The 18,014-nt window shown below is 35.8% G+C and overlaps 1 protein-coding gene across 1 annotated transcript in view; it reads left to right on the top strand.

The window, feature by feature from the left end:
* Nucleotides 1-18,014, top strand: part of HMGCLL1 (3-hydroxy-3-methylglutaryl-CoA lyase like 1) — a 171,502-nt gene that overhangs the window by 60,265 nt on the left and 93,223 nt on the right. Inside the window, exons 4-5 of the mRNA XM_037056355.1 lie at nt 9,322-9,417; nt 11,428-11,576. Coding sequence (XP_036912250.1) covers nt 9,322-9,417; nt 11,428-11,576 — 245 coding nt within the window. The remainder of the gene's footprint in view (nt 1-9,321; nt 9,418-11,427; nt 11,577-18,014) is intronic.

Below are 18,014 nucleotides of genomic sequence, written 5' to 3' on the forward strand. Positions count from 1 at the left end.
CCAATGCACTGGTTGACTCCCTAAAGCCAACCTGGGAACTGAGGCAGCCTTGTAACTGAATCCACTTTGATTCCCAGTCTGGTTGGTGTCCAGCATTTCTTCAGTTTTGCTGACTACAGAGTCAGTCCTGTGTCCTATAGGAGAACATAATCAGAATCTGCCCAAATAGATTTAAGAAATCTGTATTTAAAAAAAATTATTTCAAGTAGTTCTGATTAATGCAGGTTGGGAGATACTGGGTGAGAGAGAAAAAAAATGCCCCCCTGCAAGAAAAAAAAGAATTTGTGTTGTATAAATGCTTCAGCGATGACTAAGATGGAGACATGGAGAGAGTACAGAGGACATGTTTTTCAAGGAGGTATTAGACAGTGTGCTTTACAGTCAGGTAGACTTGGGTCCCATCCCAGGTCTCCTGGTCACTTGCTGGGTATCTTCCTCACCCTTAATATTTCTGCCTAGTTCTTATACAGGAACCACCCCTTTCATTGGATCATTAAAAAATGTTTAAAACAGTAATGTACACAAAGAACTCAACACATATGGACTTAACATGTAAACAAGCATAAAGTAAATGTTTTTTTCATCATCACTATCAGTACTAACAATAAAATCTTAGAAGAATTAGTGGAGAAAAAGAATCATGACTCAAAATAAATTTATGAGTCCAAAATAAATTTTAAAAAAATGGAGTGCAAAATAAATTCAAACTAGAATAAAGGGCAAGGAGGATAAATTTTAATTCAGTTCAACAATGATTTATTAAATTTTCCTTTTATGCAGCTCTTCAAGGAGATAATATTTTGTCAGAAAGAGAGACACAAAAATGGATATAAGTTATATGATGATTGATAAGAACAATGATAGAAGTAAAGCAATTTTACTTCCTATTCAATGATTTGGAAATGTTAATTAGTTTGTTGCCTCTGTTAAGGTGCCTCATCATTAAACTTTTGAACTTAGGCAGTGATTTTCAATGCTTTCGTCTCATGGCACACATAAACTATCCACTAAAATTCTGCAGCACACCAAAAAATACATCTTTTGCTGATCTGGCAACAAAAGGGAATAATTTTGATTCATTCACACTGGATGGCTATTGTTGTGTTTGCTGTTATCATTTTTTAAAATATTTTATTTATTTATATTTAGAGAGGGAGGGAAGGAGGGAAATATCAATGTATGGTTGCCTCTCATGAGTCCCCTGCTGGGAACTGGCCTGCAACCCAGGCATGTGCCCTGACTGGGAATGGAACTGCGATCGTGTGGTTCGCAGGTCCACGCTCAATCCACTGAGCTACACCAGCCAGGGCCTGTTATCATTTTTTAATTTGACAATCTAAGGGAAAAGGAGGGGTCAGTGCCTCTGACTAAGTAGTTAAATAGTGCATGTTTAAAAAATTCTTGCGACACACTGGTGTCCCATGGTGCACCAGGTGAAAATTGCCGAACTAAGGAACATGCAATTTTCCAAACAACAAGCATTAGGTATGGCTCAGTCTTCTTCCTCTTCAAGGATTGTGTGTTCCGGGTGCAAGGTATAGTCTGGCTCCTGAGGCCATTCAGTTGTGGAAGTGGTGGGCCATCACTAATGCCTCCTCACTCCAGATGAAGCAACTGCTGTGCTGGGCCTCTCTGTGGCTGAGATCCAGCGATCACTAGGGGACTGTGGCCAACCTCCTGTAGGGAATATCTGCTCCTGCAGGTATTAATTTAACGTAGAGGACCCTTGTTAGGAAAAAGACCGTATACTGTCAAACGCAAACTTTACAACATTATATTCGTATAACTTACAAAGTGATCACTGCAATAAGTCTAGTATCCATCTGACACCATACATGCTTATTACAGTATTATTGACTATATTCCTTATGCTGTACTCTTCATCCCCATGACTGTTTCTATAACTGGCAATTTGTACATCCTAATCTCTTCCTCCTTTCCACCTATTGGCCCCTGTACCCCTCATATCTGGGAACTATCAAAACATTCTCTGTGTCTCTGTGCTTGCTTTTGTTTTGTTTTTTCTTTATTATTGTTTTTAGATTCCACATATAAGTAAAATCATATTTCTCTGTTTGACTTCACTTAGCATGATACCCCCTAGGTCCAAACATGTCACAAATAGTGAGAGTTTATTCTTTTATTAATGGTGGGATAATATTTCATTGTGTGTGTATATATATATATATATATATATATATATATATATATATATTACATCTTTATTCATCCATTGGAACTACCCTGTGATTCCACTTCTGGATATTTATCTAAAAAAATCTAAAACACTAATTTTAAAACCTATATGCACCCCTCTATTCATTACAGCATTATTTATGGTAGCTACAATATAGGAATTGTGAATTTTTTTAAATTAAAAATACCACAGATATATTAATATTAAGGAAAAGTACACTAATGATCCAATTAAGTATCTGAGGTTACTTCATAGTACTATTCCTTATTGTGGTACGAATACACAACATGAGATCTACCCTCAGCAAAGTCTCAGTGTCGGGCACTGCCAACCACGGGCAGAATGCCGTGTAGCGGATCTAGAACCCAATCATCTTGTGTGATGGGAGCTCTGCCCACTGAACAACAGCAACTCCCCCCCCATTTTCCCCAGCTACCATTCATTCCCCTTTGTGTTTTTGTGTGTCTGATGATTTTAAATAACCTCATGTAAGTGGAATCATGCTGTATTTTTTGTCTGTGACTGGTGTATTTCACTTAGCACAGTGTCATCAAGGCTCATCCAAGAGGTTGTACATGGCAACAGTTCCTTTTTTTTAAGGCTGGGTAATAGTTTATTGTATGTATACGCCACCTCTTTGTCCAGTCATCCATCCATGGACATTTATGTAGTTTTCACATTTTGGACACGTGAATAATGCTGCAGTGAACATGGGAGTGCAAATATCTCTTTGAGATTCTCGGTTTTGAGATCTCAGTTTTTATGGCTATATACCCAGAAGTGGAATTTCTGGAACATGTGGTTCTATTTTTAATTTTTTGAGGAACCCCCATACTGTTTTCTGTAATGGCTGTACCATTTTACATTCCTATCAACAGTGTGCAAGAGTTCAGTTTTCTCTGTGTCTTTGCCATTGCTTGTCTTGCTGTTTTTATAAATGCCATCCCAAAAGTAGTGAGGTGATACATCATTGTGGTTTTTATTTGCATTTCTCTGTGAGTAGTGATGTTGAACATCCTTTCATAAAGCTGTTGGCTGCTGGAATGTATTTTTTAAAGAAAGGCTATTCTAGTTCCTTGCCCATTTTCAACTGGGTGGTGGCTGTTGTTATCAGTATTTTGCTATTGAGTTGTATGTATTCCTTACATATTTTGAGTGTTAACTCCTTATCAGATACATAATTTGCAAATATTCCCCCCAGCTCATAGGTTGCCTTTTCACTCTGTTCATTGCTTCCTTTGCTGTGCAGAAGCTTTTTGGTTAGGTATAGTCCCACTTGCCTGTTTTTTTCTCTCGTTGACTCTCCTTTTGGTGTCATATCCACGTAAGCATTGCCAACATCCGTGCTGTGAAGCTTTCTTCTTATGTTGTCTTCTAGCAGTTTTACGGTTTCAGGTCTATGGCTCAGCCTTGAATCATTTTGAGTATGTATGCATCATGCATACATTTTATGTTTTTTAATATTTTATTTATCTTTAAAGGGGAAGGGAAGGAGAGAGGAAGAGAAACATCAGTGTATGGTTGCTTCTCGTGCATCCCCTGCTGGGAACTGACCCCTGCTGGGAACTGGCCTGCAATCCAGGCACGTGCCCTGACTGAGAATCGAATCGCGAACGTCTGGTTCGCAGGCTTGCACTCAACCCATTGAGCTACACCAGCCATGGGGCCATTTTATGTGTTATATAATGTCAGGATCTAATTTATTCTTTGCATGGAATATAATTTCATACTTTGTGTTGGGTAACCTTATACACAGATACATTGTTAACTCCAACTCTTAATGTTTCACCCTATTATGTAGTACATGTGCCTCAACTTGAACAGAACCACAAAGATGCACTGAATAATTTCTGTGGTGGTAGAAAGCAATTACTCTCACATAGTTTGAAATCTTGTTAGTTACTAATGTTTTGTTGAGTTAAAATAATAAATATAGCAGTTTTATCATAAATGTGAATAAGAGTGGCTAATGCGAAAATTTATAATAAATGCATCTCTGGAATTTAGAGGCCTATATAATGTGGTATCTTTATAATTGCATTTGTTCTGGTAAAAGGAAAAGAATGTTTATCAGTGATTAATTTTTATTTATTTTTTATTTATTTTCATTTTTTAAATTGTTGTTCAAGTACAGTTGTCTCCTTTTCCCCTGCCACTCGCCCCACCCCAGCCATCCCCACTTCCCACCCTTGGTCAGTGATTAATTTTTAAAGGAATAGAAATGAGTTTTCCTTAAAAAATAGAATAGAACCTCTGTTTTTCTATGTATTTTCACTTAAAATATGTCATAAATATTTATTTCATGAGTTTTACTGAATAACTCACACAACATATATTCAGTTGGAACAGAAAAGAATTTAACTAGTGAATATTCTGTTTCCTTTATTGGCTGGTTTTCTTTTTTAGAAAATAAATGAAGACTAGTAAGTGTTTTTACTTTCCATTGCAGTAGAGTTGAAAATGACAGAATTATGTGACTTTAATAATTAAGCTAATTTCTGTAAAATGTCATGGCATAATTATATGAAGAACTTTAAGTATTTTTTTAAGTGTAGGCTTCTTAAATAATTTCCTTTTATAGTACACTAGAAAGTTAAATTTATCACAGAAACTATATATTTGTATATATTAATAGTTTTCTTTAAGATTTTATTTATTTATATTTAGAGGGGAAGGGAAGGAGAGAGGGAGAGAAACATCAATGTATGGTTGCCTCTCGTGCGTCCCCTGCTGGGAACTAGCCTGCAACTCAGGCATGTGCCCTGACTGGGAATTGAACTGGTGATCCTTTGATTCACAGGCCTGTGCTCAATCCACCGAGCTATGCCGGCCAAGGCTGCATATATTAATAGTTTTACTGTATGAATATTTACAAACAGTTTTAAGCTCTATGAATAGTTCTGCTTTATTAAACTCTATGGCTATTTGCTTCAAAAGAAACCAGGCCCCGGAGTTATTTATATTTGGTATAGACAAGATTTAATTTAAATATTTGTCATTATTCTAGTTTAGGTTGCAAAGAAGAATGCTTTTTAATCTTTGTTCCTTGGAACTTCAGATCACATGATATCTGCACTATTTTATATTTTTGATACACACACACACGCGTGCACACACACACACACACACGCACATATCTTCCCCACTAGCTGGTGGATCGACTGCATCTGCTTCCTTTTTCTGCGCCACAATGTTAGGTACGTGGTGAGTGTTAAACAATTGAAACGAATCAGGATTCGAATGTTGAAATGAGTTATAAACATCAATTTTTAAGGTCTCATGTTATTTTAAAATAAAAGTAATTATTTTAAAATTAACTTTTGTATGCCCCAATGGTAAATTTTATGGTATATTTCAAAATATAATTGACATTCCCGATATTTCCTTCTCCTAAGTTTATGGGAAACCCTTTCTCCTAAATACTGAGGAGAGATTATAGAATTCAGATAAAGACAAAATATTAGAAGATGTCTACATATGTATAATGTGGTGTCCAAACTTAATCACCCCATATAGTTAGAAGCAAATATAATAAGATCTCTGAACACTATAACTATGACATTCTGATCATTGTAAACCTTGCATATATTAAGCCTCTTGCAGTGTTGAATGACTGTTGTGACCACTTGAATCCCTATGAAAGTGTGGGTGCCTGAGAAGCAATTAATCGTGGCATAGCCTGTTTAACTAAAAACAGAAATTTAATTTGTCATTACACTCTAGCTATTTTGGCATAATTTTGTTATTTCAAACATTATTTTGTATGTCAATTAATTTGTTTATTTTCTAGTTTTACTAATGAAACATTTATTAAATAATTGTTTTACTATATTAATTTATTCATTATGATTAAATGTTTTGTTATAATTACATGTAACATGAAATAATTACTTAGAGGATAATATGCCCTTTATTTCTTAAAGATTAAATTTTGTACCCTGGTGTTGTTTTATAATGTTCTGCCATGCTTCACCCAATCAGTGTGTCAGTTTAAGAAGCACTCTTTATTCCTATCTATTACCATGTTAATATAAATGTCTCTAATAAATATTTAAACATACCATGTTTACACAGAAGTATTAATATTGTAAATGACATTCTCCAGTAAGAGAGTGTTGTTTTAGATTTCATTGCAATATCCTAAAACTAGGAGTAACTTGGCTTTTCCTTCTGCCTAAAATTAGGAACGCGTGCTCTGAATTTGGATTATAATTTGTATGTGCATGTTTGCATGTTCATGTCTGAAATAGAGACAGAGATGGAGAGAGAGAAACTGGATTACACTCTAGCACAAAGGCTAAATAAATGAAAATGAAATCAAGAATTGTGGTGAAATAGACAGAAAACTGTACTTGAAAATAATTAAATAAAAAATTGGGGGGAAAAAAAGAATTGTGTTGAAATAGGCACAGAATGTTAAATCATTTAAAAAGAAGGTTATAAAATACTGAGGATCACATTTTTTGAGTAAAGTCATGTCCCTTACACTAGTAGCCACTGTGTCCTACTGGTTTCCTTCGGGAGTCCTCCTCCCTGTGCCCTCTCTACAGCAGAACTTGTTACCAGGTGAGTTCTCACCATTGCATCAGAATCCCCTCTGTTCCCTGTAGACTGCCCGTGCCCCTCTCCCAGGCTATTCTTCCTAGATTACTGTATTTGTTCCCATCTTCTGGTAATTTATCACCCACTCCCCATGGCTTTCTGTTGCTTTCACAATAAATCTGAAATTTCGAGTAACGTGAACCTAACTCAAAGACATCACAATGTGTGGCTCTTCTGTAGCCAAATAATGTCTTCTTACCTCTGCATCTTCCCCTCCCTCTTTTTCAGCCCTATTGATTTTTTTTTTTACTATCTCAGCATTTTTTAGCTTTGTAATGAATTACCTGAGAACATAGTGGTGCAAATAAACATTTGCTATGCTCACAAAATCAGAGGATTAAAATCAGAACAGGGTAGTACAGGGGACAGGTTGTCTCTGGTATACACTGCCTAGGGCCTCATCTGGTGCCTCAAATGCTTGAGGCTAAAGTTAGCTAAATCTCCCTTTGATCACAAAGTTAGGGGATGATGCTGACTGTTGACTGGTTGGGGCCGAAGTTTGTCTTCACATGTATCTCTGTATGTGGGCCTCTTCCCATGGCCTCTCGGCATGAGCTAGTGTTTCTCACGGTGTGTCAGCTGGTTTCTGCACAGTGGCTTCCCCCAGAGAGAAAGCCATATGGAAGCTGTATCCTTTTCCATCACCTCGCCTAGAAGTCACATAGTATTATTTCTGCTATACTCTATTTGTTGGAGAAATCTCAAGCCTGCCCAGACTCAAGTAGAAGATAAACAAGAGTCCACCTCTTGATGGCGATTGGTGAGGTTCTGGGATATCATGTGCGACTGGAAATACTTCGGTGGTCATATTTTGGGAAACTTTAATATTCCATAGTTAGGATCACAGGGACCTACCAGCCTTTCTTGATATTGACATCTTACGTCTGTTCTCTCATTTATAACCAGTATGTCCTTTGGCTTATTAACTTTCCATGTGCATCTGTTTTATCTCCCCAACTGTATTGTAAATTATTCAGGGCACAGACCTTCCTTTTCTGTATTTATATTTCCCTCAGGGCCTAGCATAGGGCTTTGGACATAGTACGTACTCAGTAAACATCTGGATTAAAGTCAAATCAACTTAGAAAGAAATGAGAGACAGCTTTTATGCAATGTGGGTGACTATAGTGGACAGTCTATAAAAGATGCAGCTGTGGCGTGAGGGATGTAGTCCCCATGAAGTAGGTGAGCAAGAATCACACTCTAGACAGAAATAAATGTGTGTGGATAGAATGAACTGTGAAAGCTTAAATGTCAATAAGACATGATGGTAGTCAATGAGATGTACTTGTTTTACTTCTAAATAATTAATTTTAAATTTCAAATATATTTAAAATTTTATTTAATTAATTGAATTTATATTCATTGAAAGTATTATATTTAATTCCACTGACATTTAACTGAGAGTCAGTAAGACCAATTGACCAACAGGAGTACATATTACAATATTTCATATTTTTCAGAAGTGTGGCCATATGAAGAAAAGCATTTATACTTTAATTAACTTACATTTATTTCACTTATAAATTAGAAACAATATGTGCTATTGTAATAAACCAAGATGTATAGAGAAAACACAAGTCTTTCCTCATCAATTCTTATATATTGAAGATATGAATTTTGGTTTGATGTATGTTTTTATAGCTTTATCCATGCTCATCTTGTATAATTTTCATTGTTTATATGTTATTCCTGATATTTATTGTTCATGCCAAAATTTATTAGTCTTAAATGTGCAAAGCTCATAGCTGCATCAATGCTAATTTCTCTGTGTGACGGTTATAGGATTTGACCCTCGATTATTGCTCCAGGAGGCTAAATTAGACTTCGGGGCAAACTAGTCAATTTGATATTTTAATTCAATGCAATTTTTATAGATTCATAGAAAATATGGGAAAGTAATGTCTTGGCAGGATGAGTTAAATTTTCCTGTGGCGTACTCCATTGTATTTTTTGTTTGCATGGTGAGAACGAACGGTGGTTCAATGATGGCAAGTCGACCACATAAAGCAAGCCGACTGCTACTAACCAAAGCATCTGTGCAGTGTTCTAGGGTCTCAGTCTTGTTGAACTCTAACAGAGATGTCTAACTTTCTTTTTACTAATCACTGTAGAATTTCATACAATGATTCAAATTATTTGGACATAAAATTCTTCTGTGGCAGGTAAATACTGCTTTTCAAACTCTCCTCAGTTTTGGGGGTATTTCATGCTTGGCCCAAGAAATGGAAGGAAGAGAATAAAGATTAGTCAAGTAAAAATGTGGAGTCCAGAATTCCTGATTATTTGTAACCACTTATTTAACCAGATCCTTTGTGTGAATAAATTAAACCCAGATCTTGGTATTACATATTTATGGCACTGACAACTACTTATTTTTAGCTATTTTGGCATAGTTTTGTTATTTCAAACATTATTTTGTATGTCCATTAATTGTAATTATAATCTTCCTGGAAAACTAAAAGCATGCGTGATAGAATATTCAAAGTGACATATTTACGCATAACTGTTGTGTATTTAAGATGGCTGATCACACTGAAGTCATGAAAGGCATTCATCAGTATCCAGGAGTTAGATATCCTGTCCTTACTCCTAATCTTCAGGGTTTTCACCGTGCTGTAAGTATGCTACTAATTTCTCTAAAATCAGTATGCTGCTATTTTAAAACTTTCTACAGAGTTCAAATGGTGTCAGATGTAACTCCCTTGTTATCCCAGATAGATTCTGTACTAATGTATTCACATGAATACATGGAGATTAGTAACCTCATGGCATAGTTAAGGATTAAAATGCTCTACATAAATTTTTCTTCTGATTTTACCATTTAAGAATCAAAACACAAAAATACAATTACCCTTTTGATTACATTTTTTGTGAGTATTTTTGTTCATTCCTCTTAAATAAGGACTATAGAATATAACCTAACCATTTACCAATACAATATTATAGTTAATATTGTGATGTATGGTTATTTTCTTGGCAACAAAAATAATCAGCTAGTTGGCAAAAAAATAATCAGCTTTCTGTTGCTGCTGTTCCCTCTCTATGTGAAGCTAATTGCTGTTATTGGAAACACCTGTAACCCCCTTTCCTATTCCCCTTCTGGCTTATTCTCCCAGTCTTCTGTGACGTAGAATGTGTATGCAAAAATATTTAAAAGTTATGCATACAAGAAGAATCAATGCAACTTTAAGTAAAGGCTTAAGGTGTTAGCTTACATGGCTTTATCATGAGAGTTTTGTAGCAGCTGTGTCTGTCATTAATGGATACTTTTCACTTTTGTATCTTGGGCACTATTGCGTGAAGTTGAGGTTGTGAGTCTTAGTGTATCTTATTAAAAACACTTTTCTTATCTTTGATTGGATAATTGTTTATCATAGTGTGAAGGAAAAACAGGCATTTTAAGAAATTGTAACTATTACTGTCATTCAGTCCTAAACAAAGACAGGGATGTATGTACCGTAAAAGGGTACTGAAAGGACACCTTCATGGTAGCTTAAGAAGGTGAGTGATGGAGTGAAACAAATTTCGGCTTGGGAGTCAGGCATGCCTTTCACAAAACACAACTCCAGAAGGTACGCTAGCTTTGTGAATTTGTGCTAGTGGTTTAGTCTGTGTCCCCAATTTTCTCATCTGTAAAATGTGATAATGATACTTAGTATACAGGATTGTTTGTTGATTACAAACAAGGCATGCAAGGTACTAACAACAATACAGGCACATAGTAGGTGTTCAACAAATAGAATTTTAATTTTAGATGTTAAAATTTATTTGGATGAAAGAGTGAAAGCCTTTATTTATGTGTATTTTACTGGAAAGATGACAGAATCTTTTTTCTTTTTTTTTTATCAATGTATTGATAGGGTGTCAAGATAGGGAAATTTAGGCCCAATGTTAGAAATACATTTATAAAAAGTCTTAAATTTCAACTGGAAAACTAGGAGGCTTGATGTTTGAGAACAAGTCACTGGAGAAGTCCAGGGAAAGGAGTGGAGATGGCAAAAGAGGCAGAAGGAACATGCAGTAGGTGAACCGTTTGGATCTAGGGACTGGCAAGAGGATTAGTCATTAGACACACAGTATGGTTAAGGCAGTCACGGCACGAACCAGTGGAAGTTACATTAGAGATGGGAAGAAGAGTTTGGGCATCACTTAAATGGCGAACTGGAAAAATGTTTGGTTTTTTTTTCTGGTTGGAGTGTAGAAAGAGAAGAAATCCACAAATTTTACTGTACTTTTCTGTTTACAATTTTCATAATTGGTCTAAAAATAATGTTTTCCATAGATATTAAGAGGTTTTATTGGAGTGCTAGTATTTTCCCTAATTAGGGTTAAATATTTCGGAGGATAACGTAATTTAGAAAAGACAGTATTATACCAGTGTATCATTACTGTGTTTTCTGTGCCTCATATTTATGAGTGTTGCAGTTTGTAAAATTTTTCAGTTATAAAATATTTTTACATTTCAAAAGAGTGTATGTGGCAATATGAAAGGAATGCAGTTTTCAGTTCTAAGGCAGATGTTAAAGAATACAAGCATGCCTTTATAGAGTGGTTAATGTTTCTTCAGCTATTATTTACATTTTTTAAAATTACTAGCTTTTGCCTTTAAATTATGTTTTTTCCAGGTTGCTGCAGGAGCCACTGAGATATCCGTTTTTGGTGCTGCATCTGAGTCATTTAGCAAGAAGAATATTAACTGTTCTATTGAAGAAAGTATGGAGAAGTTTGAAGAGGTCGTTAAGTCTGCAAGGCACATGAACATTCCAGCACGAGGGTACTTACAGAGTCCCACACATTCTATTTAGTTAACATCGATGATTAAAGACCATTTATGATCTATCTAGGACTTATTTTACCATTCGTAGTGATATACCTAGGGTATCTTATTTGTACCTTATATGATCAGGGCCATGACTGTATAGTGGTAAGTCTCATTAATATCAGTTAATAATTACTAAAGTGTATCTAGTTTGTGGAGTGTATAATGCAGCTGAGATCAGAGGACCAAGCATGCAAAGCTGATACTGTTACTCATTTTATTAACACTGAATTATCCAAATGCAGCCCATCTTTTGTTTTCAGGCCGGTGTGAGTTAATAAATTGGTGTAAACTCACAGTAGCATTTGGAAAGGAATCATTTAATGTGGTTTCCAAATACTTAAAAAAATTGAAGAGCCTCAACTTTTTCTTTTAAAGAATAGTTTATGTAGAACTTCAATAGGCTATGTAAAACAAAATTGAATCTTTGGGGTGCATGTGAGGTTGGGCCCAGAATTTCACTCATTTATCCTGCCCCTCAGCATCCAACTTTCCTGCTTTTCTGGGCTGATCACAAAACAAAGGTGAGCAGGGAAGAAGGGAGAGAAAGCCTGCTCTGTTTTTTCGTGTGCGCCCAGGACCAATAGTTGCAGCATCTATTACGAACAGGATCTGTACCCAGGCCTGTGTTCTATGGAATGCATAATAAGGTCTTTGTTTCTTAAGAACGAAGTTGTTTCTAAGATATTAGCTAATTTTTCATTGAGTTTATCCTTATGGAAATATTATAAACAAACCACATCATCTTAATAAATTAAAATGCATAGCATTTGTAGGAGAAGCCTGAGTTCCAGAATTGAATTTAGGTGCAGATTGTACTTCCTTTGGATAAGGTGACCCAAGTTCATAGTGGCCAGAAATATTTAGCAAGTAAGAAAAAAGACCAATGGATCCAATTTGGAGGGACAATATTAGAAAAGGATTAGAATTCACCCAAGGTCATTGGAAGAGCAAGTGGAGTTAGGCTGCACCGTAGTGAAATATCATGTTGATTTGCTTATTTTGGTTTAACATTTTTCTCTCTATATACTGTTTCCAATATGAGTGTTTCAGAGATACAGAATTATTTTTGTAAATAAATATATGCATAACATGCAAAGCACATAGAAGAAAAAATGAAATAAGAATGTATTTCCATAGAAGGAATACAAAGGATGCCTGATGTTAAGGCAAAGTTCTAAAGCCACAATGAAAAAGAAGTGATGTACTATGTATTTCTAAATTCAAACAAATATGAGTTATCTGATCTCTCTTTCCTTTAAAGGAATGGGAAAAATAAAGAAGCTGTTCTGTTTCCATGTGTATTTCAAGGTGGAGTGTAGGTTTTAGAGTAAAGTAATTCTCATTGGAAAACTGAAAAAAAAACACATAAATGTACAAAGTGAAGTACATATGCAGCTTATATGTCAAACAGGAAGTTTTTTAATGTTGAAAGATGGATGTAAACATAAATTGTACGCTATCCGATTTTATTATCTTAGTTTCCCACTTATAAAACCGAGCAGGTAGTGAAATAAAACTAATAGAAACCCCAAATCCTTTTTAATACTGATTGTTGGGCAATAATATTGTCCCATCAGGAAAGAAACTTCTAACCATGTTACAACTTGAAAAGTCTTCCAGGCTTTGACAGGAAGGGCACAGAAGTGCAAAATGGAAAACAAGTCATGCACGGTCAAGTGACATTAGCAGTGTGCAGATACATCGGAGACATAGTGTAGAGCTGTGCTGCAGACAGATGTGGACGTCTCCGTGCACGTTTGGATTCTTTGGAACACATTTTCTGAAACACTGTTCACTTTTAGAAATATCCCTTTCAGTATGTAAGTTCACTATTTATTTGTGCAGTTGACAGTTATCTTCTTCCTCCCCCAGACTTTTAAAGAGTTTAAATTAGATTTTATTTCAACTGGTGGTCCGGGTTTCAGGTACCCATTTTTAAAAACCATAGGGCATTGGTGCCCATTTAAAGGAAAGAGCCACGCTCAACTACTTGAAACCAACGTCGATGCTTCGGTGTGTCTGTCTGTGGCAACAGCTGCATCAACATGGATTTGATCATCATCCAGAAAGTTTATGTCATCCGCCGTTAGGTTTAAAGGCCGTAAGGCACTACACATTTTATAATGCTCACCGTTTAAATTTTTATTAAAACAGTAAACTTTCATTTGGTCAAAATAACAGCTTTTATTGAAGTTACGAAGGCCAGTGTTTGATTTCCTCCCTGAAACACACACGTACACATCAATGCGTACACATTTTTAATACATGCTCGGAACTTTATATAACATCTGGGGCACATGGGGAAGAGGTACTATGCCAAATCACTGACATAAAACGCAGAGTCAGCTAACTGCTGTTGCATGTACATTGTATGTGAACGAGCAATGGGATGTTTACATCTTGGACTTCAGTCTTTAATGTGTAATTCACATGATAGGTTTAAAAAATCTAGGTTATTTTCCAATATGTCTAAATTTTTTAAGAGTTAAAAAGACAAAACAGCATCCGATGAATGTCATCACTTGCTCTGTTTTTATGAATGGCATTTGATCAAAGAATCATCTCTTGGCTTGTGATCCTTTTAAAGCTGAAATGCCTCAAAATATCAAAATAATAGTGCTCTATTGTGTCATATGAGAAATTCAGGTTTTTCTCCTTTTCGTTAAGTAAGTGCAAACTTCTCTTTAAAGAATCACGTGATCAAAGTAAGCGATTTTCAACCTGGGTGCCACAAAATATTTTAGAACATGCAAGACTTGACTGTTTAGTCAGAAGCATTGATGCCTTTTCCCTTAAATTGTCAAATAAGAAAATGACAGCAGCCGACAGAACAATAGCCGTCCAGTGTAAGTGAATCAACTTTGTACCTATTTTTGTCAGACCAGCAAAAAACACTTTTGATAATGCTGCAGAATGTTAGCAATTAGTTTGCGTGCCATGAGATGAAAAAGTTAAAAATCACTAGTCTAAGTACTTGTGACAAGAATCACATGCTCCAGTAATCAGTATTACATGCTCTGGTAATCAATATTACCAGAATATTGATTTAAAAAGGAGACTGTCACTGAGGTGCCTTTATTAATTTTTCCCTTAAAATGTGTATAAATGTATGGTAAAATTCAAAAGATAGCAGCTGCACATATGAAAGCAAAACATTTTCAATTATGTCTTAGGCCTCTCTTACACAATGGCCTAGAATGACTTGACCCACAATTAACCTCCTGAAAATCTGAGCCTACTGAAGGTTAAAAAAACACACAAACAAACCATAGTTTAAACATTTTTAGGAGCCAAACAAAATGATTCACTCATTGTTTTAAAACAATTTAAAAATGTAAAAATATTTGTGAATTTTAACTGCAGAATTTTTACCTCAAATTTCCAGAAAACAATAAAGCTACAAGATAATAAGAACAGGGAATAAAAAAACAAATTAGTAATTAAACTAATAATGACAGTCACACTTTTAGATACAGAAAAACAAACAAATTTATAGGATGCCATAATATTTTACTTTAATTATAACCTTTTAAATGAGGTAACTTTGGTCTATTAACATTATGTAAGTTTCAGGTGTACAGCACTGTAATTCAATATCTGTATACATGGTAACATACCACTAAAAGTCTCCTCTACATTCTTCCTCATCCATTTGACTTCCTTTATCCATTTTGTTCTCTCCCCACCCCCCTTCTTTCTGGTAACCACCAATCCATTGTTTCTATCTATGAGTTTGTTTTTGTTTCATTTCTTTAGTCCACTGGTTTCTTTCTTTTCCTTTTTTTTAAAATTCGACACATGAGTGAAATCACATTATTTTTGTTCTTTTAATTCCAACTTACTTGGCTTAGTATGTAACACCCTTAAGGTCCATCCATGTTGTGGCAAATGGCAATATTTCATCTTCTTTATAGCCAAGTAGTATTTCATTGTGTGTGTATGTGTACTGTGGCACACACACACACACACACAGGTGGGTAAAAGTAGATTTACAGTTGTAATGCAAATAAATAATATAATAATAATAATATAAGAATAAACTTGGTGTTTTGCATACTCACAACTATAAACCTATTTTTGCCCACCCCTGTATATGTACCACATCTTCTTTATACATTTATTGGTTGCTTGCATATCTTAGCTATTGTAAATAATGCTACAGTAAACACAGGGTACATATATATTTTCAGATTAGTGTTTTCAGATTCTTCAGATAAATACTTGGAAGTGGAATGGCTGGATCATATGGTGGTTCTATTTTTAATTTTTTGAGAAACCTACATACTATTTTCCATAGTATCTGCCTCAATTTACATTCCCACCAACAGTGCGTGAGGATTTCCTTTCCTTTGCATCCTTGCCAACACTTATTATTTTTTCTGATAATTACCATTCTAAAAAGTGTGAGGTGATATTTCATTATGGCTTTGATTTGTGTTACCCTAATACTTAGAAGCATTGAACAACTTTTTATGTGCCTGTTGGCCAACTGTGTGCCTGCCTTGGAGAACTGTCTGTCCAGATCCTCTGCCCACATTTTAATCAGGTTGTTTGCTTGTTTGTTTTTTTGCGGTTGTTGTTGAGTTGTATGAATTCTTTAAATATTTTGGATATTAATCTCTTAATGGAACTATCATTTCAAATATCTCCTCGCATTCACTTGGTAGCCTTTTATTTTGTTGATGGTTTCCTTTGCTGCGCAGCAGCTTTTTAGTTTGACGTGGTCCCATTTGCTTATTTTTGTTTATATTTCCTTTGCCATTGGAGTCAAATCCACAAAAGCATTGCTAAGGCCAGTGATCAGGAGCTTAGTGCCTATGTTTTCTTTTATATCATTTATGATTTTAGATCTTACATTGAAGCCTTTAATCCCTTTGGCTGGTTTTCCCTTTGAGAGATCATTTCTAACTCAACGCATTGATTCGAGAACTTGTGACCTACTTGTTTGTTAGCCACACTGTTTAGGCCATGATGTATGTGTTGTGTTTTCTGTCTTTCCCTGTCTAATGCCAAGTGTCATATTGGATTCCGATCCTGACCCCAAAGGTAAAAGCAGCCTCGTTGAGTCTGATCATGAGCCTCCTATTGAGGGCTCAGTGTTTTAAATACACAGTGACTGACAGGCTGTGTTTCCCATGACTGATGCATCAGATACCTTCCACTGGAGGATCTACCCCCATGGAATTCACCTGCACATACGGCACCATCTTTTTATAAATGGACAGCTTATCAATCAAGTTCCTTTACTACTTCTGCTGTTAAAACTAAGACCTTTGTGTTGGCCCAGAAGAGTCATTCAAATCGTAAGTCAAAATATGGCACATAAAACTCTAAAAATCAGACATCTGTTAAGGCTGTTTTCTTTCATACATGTGGTCTGTATGAGGGTTGGTAGTTTTCTTAGCCTTAGATATTATTCCATTGCCGCTGAATGCCAGTAGAAGAGATACCCAGACATCATTAATACGTGTAAAGCTGTGTTTGTGCAGTCACACCTGAATAGCCATCGTAGAGAGCTTTTGAGAAAAGAATGTTTTGACATTTCGCAGAGTTAACATTTTAGAACAAAAGGAGAATCTTAGCAGAATTACTCTTTGAGACCAAGGGGCAGTCTTTATTTTTTTACATCATCCCTAGTGATAAGAGAATAATAATTGCTCAAAAAATCATTTCTGCTGGGTTTATTAGAAAAGGAATGCTAATGGAACAGGTAGACATATCCTTCACTGGTGTGTCAGAGCAGCTCATGTACTTAAATGTCTTGATTACCTTTAGACATTACGTCCCATCTCTCCACTCTGGGCCTTGTTTTTTTCTCCCCCCGAGGCTATCAATGGTTGACTCTCTTCACTCTTAAGTCTTTGTGGCATTTATTCAAGGCTTTTACTGATCCTTTCTCTTTCTTTTGGCAAGATGATTGGAGGAACGTAACTGTGGGAAAGTAGGCTTGGGTAAGGCCTAAGTGTAGGTGCTTTTTCATTGATTCAGTTGTACTAGGTAAAGTTGTTACAGACTCGGATGCCTCCGTTTTGCCATTTATCATGATCTTTCACAATATGGATGCTCCTCTTAGAACGGGGTTGTCCCAGTCAACTCATCATAAGTTGAAAATATCGTAAGTTGAAAATGCACTGAATACATCTAACCCACTGAATATCATAGCCTAGCCTACCTTAAACATGCTCAGAATAATTACATTAGTCTACCATCTGGCAAAATCTTCTAACACAATGAATACAGAGTAGACAACCACCTGTTTAATGTCCGCAGTGCTGACTAGGAGCACACTGGGCACCTCACTGGCTCTGCCCAGTATCAGCAGAGAACACTGCACTACACGGGGCTAACCTGGGAACAGGTAAAAATTCTGTGTTTGAAGTGTGGCTTCTA

The sequence above is a fragment of the Sturnira hondurensis genome, unplaced genomic scaffold (genome assembly GCF_014824575.4).
Source record: "Sturnira hondurensis isolate 20B ecotype Veracruz unplaced genomic scaffold, ASM1482457v3 Scaffold0008908, whole genome shotgun sequence".
Lineage (NCBI taxonomy): Eukaryota > Metazoa > Chordata > Mammalia > Chiroptera > Phyllostomidae > Sturnira > Sturnira hondurensis.